Source organism: Primulina eburnea, chromosome 9, assembly GCF_022965805.1.
Source record: "Primulina eburnea isolate SZY01 chromosome 9, ASM2296580v1, whole genome shotgun sequence".
In the NCBI taxonomy this organism is placed as follows: domain Eukaryota; kingdom Viridiplantae; phylum Streptophyta; class Magnoliopsida; order Lamiales; family Gesneriaceae; genus Primulina; species Primulina eburnea.
In genome coordinates this window covers 11,957,552-11,971,729 of record NC_133109.1, presented here as the reverse complement: position 1 = coordinate 11,971,729, position 14,178 = coordinate 11,957,552, and the positions used below count along the sequence as shown (strand labels likewise).

General features: G+C 37.8%; 1 protein-coding gene across 3 annotated transcripts; it reads left to right on the top strand.

Moving 5' to 3' along the window:
• The first annotated feature begins 1,354 nt into the window (after positions 1-1,354).
• Positions 1,355-13,504, top strand: LOC140841266 (plasmodesmata-located protein 2-like). 3 transcript variants are annotated; one of them, XM_073208546.1, is made up of 4 exons: positions 1,355-1,778; positions 2,825-2,852; positions 12,194-12,304; positions 12,671-13,504. In XM_073208546.1, exons 1-4 carry the CDS (start codon positions 1,411-1,413, stop codon positions 12,710-12,712), a joined length of 549 nt encoding a protein of 182 aa, XP_073064647.1. In that variant the 5' UTR covers positions 1,355-1,410; the 3' UTR covers positions 12,713-13,504. The 3 variants fall into 3 exon arrangements, with proteins under 3 accessions (XP_073064647.1, XP_073064646.1, XP_073064645.1); XM_073208544.1 differs by having other exon boundaries at positions 1,357-2,149; positions 12,671-13,301; XM_073208545.1 differs by lacking the exons at positions 2,825-2,852; positions 12,194-12,304 and having other exon boundaries at positions 1,356-2,149; positions 12,671-13,317.
• The last annotated feature ends 674 nt before the right edge of the window (positions 13,505-14,178 follow it).

Sequence of the window (14,178 nt, the reverse complement as noted above, 5' to 3'; positions counted from 1 at the left end):
ATGTTCGGTGTATCTCAGCTTAGGAGCAGCCCTGACTCCTATTGCAGCCATAGATACAGCTCAGACCGAAGTCTAGGAATAAGACGTACAGTCACCCCGAGTGGGAGGGTAGGTGACAGCCATTGACGTCTTATTCATACGGGATCCCTAGAGTTCTAGTCGAGTCGAGTCCAGACATGGTTTGATTCGCATTGCATTGCATGTGCATATGATGTCATTCATGATAGCATGATTCACGTTTAATTGATTATATGCATGTATACATGTTTATACTGGGATTTGTTCTCACCGGAGTTTCCGGCTGTTGTTATGTCTGTATGTGTGCATAACAACAGGTGGGGCAGGATCTGGGTCACGCAGAGGATGAGAGACGGACATAGCGTGGTGATCTCGGGCTTAGCAGAAAAACTAGTAGTTGTACTTTTGGCATGTACTATATTTAATTACTAGTTGTCGAATATGGTTTGGAACCAGACATATTTGTATCTTATGGTTGTATATTATGTTGTTGAATAACATAGAATCTTTTTGTGTTAGCTTTCATTTGAGTTAATGTAAAAGCGAAAATTTGACCCACTTTTTATATTAATGATCAATTTAAATCCCAAAGAAAGAGTTAGAGCCCGGGTCCATACATCATAGCTTCTGCACACCAAGGTAAAACATTAGTAACACAAAATAACAAGTTTTGTTAGCATAAAAAATTAGATTGCGAACTTGAAAAGTTCCAACACCCGACTACACCTAACCTCGCCATCTGATGACCCTCTATGGAGTCGGTAAACGGATCAAAGTGCATGCTAGTACGTATAGCCCCTACATTGTGTCGAATCAAAGGACTCATGGTGTACAATCATATTTCGGACCATTTCACTCGATAAGTGAGTACCACTTGGACTGTCCGATAGATGGTTGTTCAGTGCATCATTTTATGATCACTCATTTGTGTGAATGGACATCTCTATGCCCTTGCCAATGAAACATGACATTTACGTCACAAATACTAGTCTCGAGCTCGAGCGACCTTTATCCTCGTTTTAGACGACTGATTTGATTAAGAACCTATTTAGAATATATGGTAAACTTCCTAATGAGTTTCATGATCTTACATTGCAACGCAGACCTCATGGTACCTATTGTATATTCAAGTACTTTATCTATGCAGCTTGTATGAGTATACAGATAAAGTATAATGCATAATCGAATGAAATCGTAAAATATTATTAAAATAAATATCATTTTAAATTAGAGTCAATAAAGTTCGACCATAAATTGGCTTACCGAACACTTACTCAACAACAATTACTCTAACAACAAGAACAGTCGTTACATCATCTCAAATTTGGTCTCATATGTTAAATTATTGTTGGTTCGGTAAGCGGAAAAAATATATTCAATTCAAACCTTGGAATGGGTCCATGTCCATCTCTCCTCTGCTGCCTCATACTGTCTCTCTTCTTCGTTTTCGTCTCCTCCACCGATATCACAGACCTGGTATTCGAAGGCTGCGCGGACCTGAAATTCCAGGATTTTAATGGGGTCTACAGGCAAACGCTCAAGAATCTGTTGGAAACTTTAAAATCCCAATCCTCAGCTACAAAGTTCTACAAAACCACTTCCGGTGATGGCCCATCAGCCATCAATGGCGCCTTTCAATGCAGAGGTGATCTCTCAAACGGAGACTGCAACATTTGCGTTGCTAAAGCCCCTGATTTGGCTGAAAATCTTTGTGGGCAAGCTATTGCCGCGAGAGTCCAGCTGAATGGGTGTTATTTAAGGTATGAAATCTCTGGGTTCCGACAAGTGAGTGGGACTGAGTTGTTGTACAAGATTTGTGGGTCGAACCGGGCCAGTGGATCCGGGTTTGGGGATAGATTGGATATGGCTTTAGGGGAGATAGTGAAGGGTTTGGCGAGTGGGAACAGTGGATTTTTTGCTACTCAGTATCAGTCTGTGTACGTTTTGGGTCAATGTGAAGGTGATTTAAGCAGTGGAGACTGTGTGAGCTGCGTGAAAAGTGCGGTGGATAAAGCTAAACTTGAGTGTGGCAGCTCAATTTCAGCGCAAATATATCTTCGAGAATGCTATGTTAGCTATACTTATTATCCAAATGGGGTGACCAATAGACAATCACCACTTTCATTATCAGGTAAATAAAACATATTTGCAAACTTTTCACCATACATCACCATCTGGCGATCGCGATACCTTTCTTGGTTGAACATTCAAGTCAAGATTTAATTCTATACTAGTATTGGTCGTGATAAGGGATATGATAATATGTCTCTTTCTATGGTTTTGGAATATTGCTTGCGTTGGTGGCATTTCAACTAGCTTACACCGCGAGGCATTGGCTATTTTGATGCAAATTGGTGGCCAGCCAAAGCGAGACTTTGTGTCGAACAAATTCATGTCTTAGTTTGAAATACGAATTGGAATACACAAAAGTGAAGTGTTGAGTAAACGTAGTAGAAAGTTCAATTGGGACGAAGTTGTAAGAAATAGGAAATATGGTATTTCATATCTGGTCTGATATGTAAGATAGATGAAGAGGGTCATCTTAAAGAAGTCGAAATAGACGGCTTAGCATTAATTTTTTACTGATGTAATATTATGTACCATGGTGTCTTAAGCTTATAAATATATTTGGGGTTCACCAAACTCTCCGCCCAGTTGTTTTTATTCAAAAATATATGTGACATAATGTGGTTTATTCGGCTTTATATTGCATAACGAAACGGGTAGCTATAAACAACGGTCACACTCACTCGTGATAACTTGGATTTTTCTTTTAGCGATGACAACATAATTTGAATGAATGTAGGGACAGGAAGGAATACACAGAAGACAGTGTTAGAGTAGATGCCCTGCAAGCCAACGGTTGGCTAGGGAATTTGTTGACTCAAGTGTAATAAACAATCTTTATTTTAATATAATTTAACTTTTAATGGTTTCGTGATACTTTATCTGTATACCCATGCAAGCAGCATAGATAAAGTCCTTGATTATGCTTTAATACAAATGAATCGTAATTCGATGTTGAAACTCATTTGTAAACACTGCATATTCTAAATTCGTTCCTAGTCGATTCAGCCGCCTAAAACAGGGATAAAGGTCGCTTGAGCTCGAGACTAGCGTCTGTGATGTTGTGTACTGCGTTTCTTGGTAAGGGCATAGAGATGTCCAAACATACAGATGGGTAGTCATATGATGATTATACCGAACAACCCTCCCTCGGACTTTCCAAGTGGTTATCACTCATCGAGAGGATAAGTCCGTGGTTATGATTGTACACCATTAGTCCTTACGACCCGGGACAACACTGAGGCTCTATATGCTAGGGCTGTGCTTTGACTCGTTTACCGGCTCCAGGAGAGTCATCAGGTGGCGAGGTTGGGTACAGTTGCGACACATATAGGAGCCAGTGCATTGTAGTCGGGGATTCACCGCTCACCTACGGGTGTGGATATCCTATGTGATCTGATGTAATAATAGTGCATGGAATCTCTGGCCAGAGTATGAGATGTACGTTGGAGAAGGAGTTCTCCAATAGTACACGCGATGCCACTATTATATGTAACACATAGTTATCGAATTAATATGCAACCCTCGATGAACCAATGGTTGCAGATTCGATCGGGATATATGAGATGAAGGGACCGTACTGTACGTTAATCATAATCGACTGGTTCTTGCAGGCACTATCAGTGATACCTAGGGGATCATGGGGCGATGCTACTAGACGCTCCTACCATGATCCGATGGGTGCAATCAGAAATGAGTTCTGACATTCTTGATCAAGGTGTTGATGAATAGAATGGGGCTAACTAGGGTAAGCCCGAATAAGAATAAATGTTATTCTGAATCACAAGGAGTTGTGAACCCACGGCTAGCTGTATCCCTGAACCATTGAGGGTCACACAAGTACTGGATTGTTTGTTCCCGTAGAGAGAATAAATTCAAGAAGTTGAATTTATATTATATAGTAAATTCAAGGAGTTGAATTTATGATAAATAAATTTTGAGAGAATAAATTCAAGTAGTTGAATTTATAAAATGTGATAATTTAATTTATTAAACTCAAATGTTGGGTTTATTAAATATTAAATTTTGGAGGTGATAAAAATTCAAATAGTTGAATTTATAATTTAAATAATAAATTCAAATGTTGAATTTATACTGTATTTAATTTATTAAGCTCAAAAGTTGAGTTGATTAATTAATAAATTAAATATGGTGGGTATTATGTTTAATGGGCTTGTAGGAGTACAAGTCCAACATAATAAATAATTAAAGTTTTAATGGGCTTTGATTAAATTAATTAAACTAGTTGGACTAGCTCAATTAATTAAATCAAACCCATTAATGTTAATTATGTAATTAGGGTTTAATTAATTATAAATAATACATATAAAGACAAAACCCTAGCCCACCCACCTCACAACCTCACGTGAGCCTCCATTCCAAAGTGAGAAATTCGGCCACCTTGATTTATGGTTAGGGTTTGAGCCGTCTCTCATTTTTTTATCTCCTACGCAAAATCTCTTTCACATTCTCTAGTGCAATTTGAAAGAGGAACATACAATTCAGTCGTGGACTTGATAGGAGGATTTCATCGAAGAAAGTTCGTGGGAATCAACAAGAGCTAATCCGTTTAGACCGGATTAGTTGGTGTCCAGTGATTTATTCACCAAAGGTATAACGATTCTAACGCCCTATGAATGTTTTGATTTAAATCATACGAGCGCCCAAATATATTTTGATTGTCAAAATAAAAATAAAATTTTAAACTTCCGCTGCGTTTGGGCGCGTAGAAAACCGAGATCCAACAGTGGTATCAGAGCCAGGTTTTCTGAATCGTATGATTTAAATTATATTGAATAATTTGTTTCTAACCACACAAGAAAATTTTCAGAAATATTGATGCACCATAAAAATTAAATTTTCCGGAAAAAAAAAAAAAAAAAAAAAAAAAAAAAAAAAAATTTCGCGATCTGCCCGGAACTGTTCCGGGCAGACCCCGCGCAGGGCTGCGCGCGCAGGAACGCGCAGCGCGCGCGCGCAGCGTGCGCGCGCAGAGCGGCGCAGCGTGCGGAACGTCCGCACGCTGTGCGCCGCCCCGCGCGGCGCACAACGCGGCGCAGCGTGCGGAGCGTCCGCACGCTGCGCGCGGCGTTGCGCGCACCTGTGCGCGCCTGCGCGCACAGGTTGCTGCCACTGCCCGAAACGTTCGGGCAGCGGGGGCGACGACCCGGGATCGTCTCGGGAAGCGTGCAAAATTGATGGGCTTGAATTGTTTGGGCCCGGGGTGCAATTTTCTGATTTTTCAAAATTATGGGGAAAATTGATATTTTTGAAATTGATTCAATTTTTTATTTTGGAAAATTAATTTTTGGAAAATTAATAATTTTCTTGTAAAATAAATAATTAGAATATGATTTTAATTATTTATGGTAAAAATGAGTTTTATAAGAAATCAATTATTATTGATTTAATTGGAAATTAAATAAAAGAGTTTATTTAATTTATTAAATTCTTTAATAATTGTGGTGGTTAGTGATAAAATTATTAGATATATGATTTATCAATTAATTAAATTGTTTAATTAAATTGATGTTAATATTTGATATTAAATGCATGAAGGATGATCGAGAGCCTTGACCAATGTGTTAGGTGTATGTTAGGATATTTTACTGTTTTTATTCAATTTTATAATATTTGATATTATTAAAGTGGGCCTGGTTTATGGCCCGTTCCCACCCCCATGAGATGTATCCCTTATGTGCCATGGCTATTCAAATGTAATAATTAGAAATAGTGGGAGATCAAGACTGGAAGATGGTGGGCCCGATGATCAAGATGAAGACATGTAAAATATTGGAAGCTTTTGTAATAAGTTGCATTTGCATCCCTGCATTCACCTAGGTTTGGACCTGGATCCATGTATGGCTCACATGGATCTATTAGTGTTGGCAATCGATCATCCTTATTTATTGTTGAATGTCATATTATGATATATGCGATATATAGTAGTATGCATGTATGTATATTATTAGATAATATAGTTGCATGAATCCGGCAAACATACAAACTTGTGGCACACGATTTTTAAATTAAAATGATGAGACAATTTTAAAATTAAAATCCCTCATTTTGAATATGATTCAAAATTTATATCAAACCGAAAAAGTAAAAATTAAAAGAGTTTAATTTTTCCTTGCCTTCCATCAACCGTGGTTGCATGTTGATCGCTACCCGCGGATAGTGTCTGGCTCATATTATTGGGGAGGCCTGTACGCCGGAAAGCTGTGACTTCCACCGGACATAAGATGTGAATTGAGTGGAACTCCCATGACTTCGGCTCATATTATTGGGGGAACTCATGGCGACCGTCTACTACAACTCAATATTGATGGGTTGGTTTGACACGTGAAAATAAACGGCGTCATATTATTGGGTCCTTATTAAACGTGAGGCAAAACACGCGGAGGTTGCATAGGGATGCAATTGTCTTCTACCTTTTAGAAATTATAATTGGCTGATATTATTCGGGATTATAATTGGCTAATTGGACTCTACGTGCCCACTAAGGAAATACGATTTCCCTTTTTCATCAGAGGGTGGTGGAAATGTCAAAATAGTGGGAGGGAGATTTATAAAACAAAATCCATATTTTATATCTTAAAATTATTTTAAAATAATCAACAACTATTATTCTGTTTTCATGTCAGTATATTTTTCGATTTCGTCACATAATCCAATTTTGTTATTAACAAGCTAACCGAATCTAATTTTCAAGACTGGTTGGAAAATTGTTCTGAATTCAGAGAAAATAGCATACACACTAATGTCAGTCTTGTTGAACTGACAAAGCATGCAAGATGGTAGGACCATAGTATGCAAGCTAAAGTGTAACATGCTCCCTTTTACGTCAAATGAACTGTAGGGACAGTTTGAGGAAATCTTGAATGCTGCTGACATTCGAATGCGCATGCAAGAGTTGCATGGTACATGAAACTATGCACACCATTTTAAAAGCTCATGACTACATGCATGCATGATGGGGCTTTGGCCCATGAGCATGTTGTACGTATGACTGGGCTTGCTAAGAATGTGGTGGGCCTGGAATATGTGATTCCTAATGAGTTACAAGATAACATCAATTTGTTGTCTTTATCTTCCTCATTTGACGGGGTTATGGTGAACTTTAATTTGAATAAGATAGTTGATAGCCTTGAAGAGCTAGTCAATACGCTTATAACTTATGAGATCACCATAAAACATAGAATTGTTGTTTTTCTAATGGGCCTCTCGTCAGACGAAAAATGGCCCACAAGATAAGGGAAAGAAATGTTCTGAACCTCACAAGAAAAAACAATCCCAATAAGAGGCAAACTCTGAAAGACACTTAAAAGGCTTACGAAGCCCGATAAGTTAGAACATATTTATTTTACTGCAAGAAGTCCGGACATAAGAAATTATATGTGCCAGAAATGTTCTGGAAATGATAAGTGAATGTCCAAATAAACATGATTTCAACAAAAACCAAAATAAAGTTAGATGATCCAAATCTCACACAAATATGGCACTCTAGACTAGGTCATATTTCCCAAAGAAGGATGCACAAGCTAGTGGGAGAATGCATGTTTGACTTGTCGGACATAAATTCTCTACGTGCTTGTAAATCCTGTCTAAAAGAAAAATGACCAAGACTCCATTCGATGGAAACGTGGAACGTGCGCATGGTCTATTGGATTTGATCCACACAGATATTTGTGTCCCGCTAAGTGTTAGCACAAAATATGGGCAATCCTACTTCGTTATCCTTACTGATGACCATTCGAGGTATGGATATGTTTATGAAACATAAATCTGAATCATTTGAAAAGTTCAAAGAATTCAGATCTGAAGTAGAAAATCAGCTAGAAAGAAGTATTAAGGCACTTCGATCTGATTGTGGTGGAGAATACTTGAGTGCTGAATTTTTGGGTTATCTAAAAGAGAATGTGATTCTCACAGTGGACTCCACCAGCAACACCACAATTGAACGGTGTTTCTGAACATTGTAAGAGAACCTTGTTGGACATGGTTCGATGAATGATGAGATTCACTGAATTGCCTACATCGTTTTGGGGCTTTGCGCTTGAAACCGCGGCAATGTTGTTGAATAATGTCTATAATAGTGCAGTGGATAAAACACCATATGAGATATGGATGGGAAAAAATCCCAAATATTCTTACATGAGAATATGGGGATGTCCTGCTTACGTGAAGCAGACAGTGGGAGACAAATTGGATAGTAGATCCACTTTGTGCTACTTTGTAGGATATCCAAAGAATTCTGTTGGATATTATTTCTATCATCCCAATGAAGCAAAAGTGTTTGTTTCAAGAAATGCCACCTTTTTGGAAAAGGAATTTCTATTAGATAGAAAAGGCAAGATGATAGAACTTGAAGAAATTCAAGATACTCCCTCAACTATAGAAGTTGAACCCATTTCCCAAGAACCAGTAGTTGAAGTACAAGCTCTTAGAAAGTCTGATAGAGTTATTAGACCACCTGCCAGATATACACTTCTTCATGAACAAGGCCATGATGAGCCTTGTGTTGGATGCGATCCAATGAATTTCAAAGAAGCAATATCTGATACTGATTCAACTAAATGGCTTGAAGCCATGCAGTCAGAAATGGACTCTATGTATTCAAACCAAGTCTGGACATTAGTGGATCCACCTGAGGGAATCGTTCCCATAGGATGCAAATGGATCTACAAAAGAAAGCTTGGGGCGGATGGGAAGGTACTGACCTTCAAAGCAAGACTGGTTGCAAAAGGTTATACTCAAAGGCAAGGAATTGACTATGAGGAAACTTTTTCACCAGTAGCTATGTTTAAGTCCATTAGAATACTACTAGCCATAGCAGCATGGTATGACTATGAGATATGGCAAATGGATGTAAAGACTGCATTCCTCAATGGAGACATCAAAGAAGAAATTTATATGTCTCAACCTGAGGGATACACATCAGTAGGAAGTGAGCATAAGGTATGCAAACTTCAGAGATCAATATATGGTCTCAAGCAGGCATCGAGGAGTTGGAACCTCAGATTTGACAGCACTATCAAAGAGTTTGGTTTTGCTAAAAATCCTGAGGAACCATGTGTGTACAAAAAAAAGTTAGTGGGAGTGCAGTGACATTCCTGGTACTTTATGTTGATGATATCCTGCTCATTGGGAATGATATAGGATTACTGCAATCAACTAAAGTATGGTTAGCCAGTAAATTCTCCATGAAGGACATGGGTGAAGCATCCTATGTATTAGGAATACAAATCTATAGAGATAGATCAAAAAGGATGTTGGGACTCACCCAAGTCACTTATATCGATACCATTTTGAAGCGATTCTCTATGGAAGAGTCCAAGAGAGGATACTTACCAATGTGTCATGGTGTTACTCTATCTAAAGCTGTGTGTCCCAAAACTGATGCAGAGATAGAGATGATGACACGTATTTCATATGCGTCAGCCATTGGTAGTATCATGTATGGTATGATATTGACACATCCTGATGTTGCTTACGCTCTGAGTGTTGCAAGCAGATATCAGGCGAACCCTGGTCCAATGCATTGGAAGGCCGTGAAAGATATTCTTAAGTACTTGAGAAGGACTAAGAATTTGTTCATGGTCTATGGGGGTGGAGAATTGAAATTGGAAGGCTACTTGGATTCTAGCTTCCAATGTGACGTAGATGATTCGAAATCGACCTCTGGTTTTGTATTCATGCTATATGGTGCGGCTGTCTCTTGGAAATGTTCCAAGCAAGACACCGTTGCGGATTCCACCACTGAAGCTGAATACATTGTTGCATCTGATGCAGCCAAAGTGGCAGTTTGGATGAGGAATTTTGTCCAAGTGTTGGGCGTTTTTCCTAAAGAAGTTGATCCAGTCCCGTCGTACTGCGACAACACTGGTGCCATTGCGCAAGCAAAGGAACCAAGGTCTCATCAGCGATCCAAACATGTACTGAGGAAGTTCCATATCATACGGGAGATTGTGGGAAGAGGAGACATCAGTCGAAAGAGTCCCCTCTGCAGATAATGTTGCTGATCCACTTACATAGCCCTTGCCAGGACCTTTGTTTCAGAAGCATCGCGAAACAATGGGATTAAAGTTAAGGGTAGTTGGCTCTAGGGCAAGTGGGAGATTGTTAGAGTAGATGCCCTGCAAGCCAACGGTTGGCTAGGGAATTTGTTGACTCAAGTGTAATAAACAATCTTTATTTTAATATAATTTAACTTTTAATGGTTTCGTGATACTTTATCTGTATACCCATGCAAGCAGCATAGATAAAGTCCTTGATTATGCTTTAATACAAATGAATCGTAATTCGATGTTGAAACTCATTTGTAAACACTGCATATTCTAAATTCGTTCCTAGTCGATTCAGCCGCCTAAAACAGGGATAAAGGTCGCTTGAGCTCGAGACTAGCGTCTGTGATGTTGTGTACTGCGTTTCTTGGTAAGGGCATAGAGATGTCCAAACATACAGATGGGTAGTCATATGATGATTATACCGAACAACCCTCCCTCGGACTTTCCAAGTGGTTATCACTCATCGAGAGGATAAGTCCGTGGTTATGATTGTACACCATTAGTCCTTACGACCCGGGACAACACTGAGGCTCTATATGCTAGGGCTGTGCTTTGACTCGTTTACCGGCTCCAGGAGAGTCATCAGGTGGCGAGGTTGGGTACAGTTGCGACACATATAGGAGCCAGTGCATTGTAGTCGGGGATTCACCGCTCACCTACGGGTGTGGATATCCTATGTGATCTGATGTAATAATAGTGCATGGAATCTCTGGCCAGAGTATGAGATGTACGTTGGAGAAGGAGTTCTCCAATAGTACACGCGATGCCACTATTATATGTAACACATAGTTATCGAATTAATATGCAACCCTCGATGAACCAATGGTTGCAGATTCGATCGGGATATATGAGATGAAGGGACCGTACTGTACGTTAATCATAATCGACTGGTTCTTGCAGGCACTATCAGTGATACCTAGGGGATCATGGGGCGATGCTACTAGACGCTCCTACCATGATCCGATGGGTGCAATCAGAAATGAGTTCTGACATTCTTGATCAAGGTGTTGATGAATAGAATGGGGCTAACTAGGGTAAGCCCGAATAAGAATAAATGTTATTCTGAATCACAAGGAGTTGTGAACCCACGGCTAGCTGTATCCCTGAACCATTGAGGGTCACACAAGTACTGGATTGTTTGTTCCCGTAGAGAGAATAAATTCAAGAAGTTGAATTTATATTATATAGTAAATTCAAGGAGTTGAATTTATGATAAATAAATTTTGAGAGAATAAATTCAAGTAGTTGAATTTATAAAATGTGATAATTTAATTTATTAAACTCAAATGTTGGGTTTATTAAATATTAAATTTTGGAGGTGATAAAAATTCAAATAGTTGAATTTATAATTTAAATAATAAATTCAAATGTTGAATTTATACTGTATTTAATTTATTAAGCTCAAAAGTTGAGTTGATTAATTAATAAATTAAATATGGTGGGTATTATGTTTAATGGGCTTGTAGGAGTACAAGTCCAACATAATAAATAATTAAAGTTTTAATGGGCTTTGATTAAATTAATTAAACTAGTTGGACTAGCTCAATTAATTAAATCAAACCCATTAATGTTAATTATGTAATTAGGGTTTAATTAATTATAAATAATACATATAAAGACAAAACCCTAGCCCACCCACCTCACAACCTCACGTGAGCCTCCATTCCAAAGTGAGAAATTCGGCCACCTTGATTTATGGTTAGGGTTTGAGCCGTCTCTCATTTTTTTATCTCCTACGCAAAATCTCTTTCACATTCTCTAGTGCAATTTGAAAGAGGAACATACAATTCAGTCGTGGACTTGATAGGAGGATTTCATCGAAGAAAGTTCGTGGGAATCAACAAGAGCTAATCCGTTTAGACCGGATTAGTTGGTGTCCAGTGATTTATTCACCAAAGGTATAACGATTCTAACGCCCTATGAATGTTTTGATTTAAATCATACGAGCGCCCAAATATATTTTGATTGTCAAAATAAAAATAAAATTTTAAACTTCCGCTGCGTTTGGGCGCGTAGAAAACCGAGATCCAACAGACAGTTGCGATTGTGCTTGGAGGACTTGTGGGTGTGGGACTGGTATTGGCTTGTTTGTTGTTTGCAAAATCAGTTTTCAAGAAAAAGACTCATACATACAAACATGGTGGATAGAGGTTAGTGTTATTGTTGCAACTTGAGCTTATTTGCTTGGATTTTACGCCTTTTATGTAGTCATCTTATATTAATTGATCAAGTTTTTAGTAGTGTTCACCCACATAAGCACACACAAGCCAACACTTTGACATTAGACACAAGAAAATCAACGAGAGAGAGTATAAGGTTTTGGCCTTAAATATACTCACCTCTCATTATTAAAATCCCATGCCTATCCGTGAATTTGGACTCCAGTGGCTTTATGTGTTGTTGCATAGAAAATGTACATTATCTTGAAAATTGTTGATAGAACACAATCGAACCCGATATAGCTTGTGGGAGAACCAAGGCTGATGTTTGACATATAATGTACTTTTTTTTGGCAGGAAAGAAGGCAGAAATACAAGAAATTACAAGATGGGATTTAGGGAAATATGGGTAAAAATGGATTACCATTTCATTGGGTGCTTGTAGAAAGGGAAGATTTGCTTTTCACTTTATTATGATTTAGCTTTAGAGTATATCTTCCTCTCCAAGTTTTGTTCTTGTTTCTTCTTTTTTTATCCTTTATATATATACTCTTTTTGAGTGAAAATTTAATTCAAATGTGCCTATTCAAAGAAGGATAGTGAGATTAGTGTTAAATAACTCATTTGTGCTAGTGACATGAGTGTATATCCACAATTTAACAATTGATAGATCAATGAATTACTGTGCATTTGCTTTATATCAAAGTTGATGAGTTGACTTTTACACCATGAAAAGCAACAAGTAATGGATGTCTCTTTATGTATGTAGTTACAAAACTCAAAGTAAATCCTAGCTTTCCCATTGTAATGGGATTGGGGTGCAATAAGTTGATTGATCATGTAGTGCCTAAATTCAGTACACGTATAACCCATGCATTTATTTAATTATTAAAGCATTTATTTAATTTTCAAACGAGTCCTAGTAGTTCATGAATTATTTAAATGTATTATTTTAAATTAATTATGTTTATGCGATGCACGTTAAAATGTTTTTCGAGTTTCATGTTTCAGGCGATTATTCGAGGCGGGATCGAGGAAAAGACCGGTGACGATTCTTGACAATTTAAAATGCGGTATTCTTTTTTAAAGGCTAGGAAGAGGCATTTTAAATAAAATAATTATTTTAGCATTTTAAAGACTTATTTATGTTTTTAGTGATTTAAGAGTTTAAAACTTTTAAAATTAGCATTTTTGTGTGTATTATTTTAATTGAGAGATTTTATTAAAGTTTAAAGAGTGTTAGTATTTTATATAGTTTTATTTATTATTTAATTAAGCAATTTTTCCCTAAACTATTAATCACACACACACTTTTACACACATTAAATAGCGACACACACACACACAAGTCTTTTCAGATTGTAAAATTTTTGAGAGAATAGAAAACCTAGGGTCTCCTTCCCTAGAGCAGCCGCCCCTTCCACTCGATCTTCCAGTAGGTTTTCGGTGATTTTTATTGCAAGATTTTGGCGCCACGTTCGTCCCGGATCGACCCTCACTCCGTCTCCACTTCGGTATCGTCGTTACGGTATTTTAAATATCAAAATGCACGTATAATCTCTCTTTTCTACGTCGATCATGTCATAGTATGTGTTGCGTTATTTTTATGCGTAAAATCCACGTATGATGTGTAGTAGTTTGAGCAGGAAATCTATCGATGCGTTTTGAAAGAGTTTTTAGATCTGAAATCCCGTTTTTCACTGTATTTTGAGTTACTGCGAATTTTCGGTCAAGATTTTGAGAAACCTTTCAACAGGAAAAACGTAGAACGTTTCGATACCTTCGATTTGATATAAAATTCTAAATTTTTGGACGAAAATCGAGTGAGTTATGGAGTTTTTCGTGGGACTGCTCAAGCTGCGACT

Excerpts from the sequence above, each read along its gene's own strand:
- LOC140841266 (XM_073208544.1), top strand. The coding sequence starts at position 1,411 with ATGGGTCCATGTCCATCTCTCCTCTGCTGCCTCATACTGTCTCTCTTC. Across the intron at positions 2,150-2,824 it reads ATCACCACTTTCATTATCAG|GGACAGGAAGGAATACACAG; the intron begins GTAAATAAAACA and ends GAATGAATGTAG. Across the intron at positions 2,853-12,193 it reads AGGAATACACAGAAGACAGT|TGCGATTGTGCTTGGAGGAC; the intron begins GTTAGAGTAGAT and ends CCAACAGACAGT.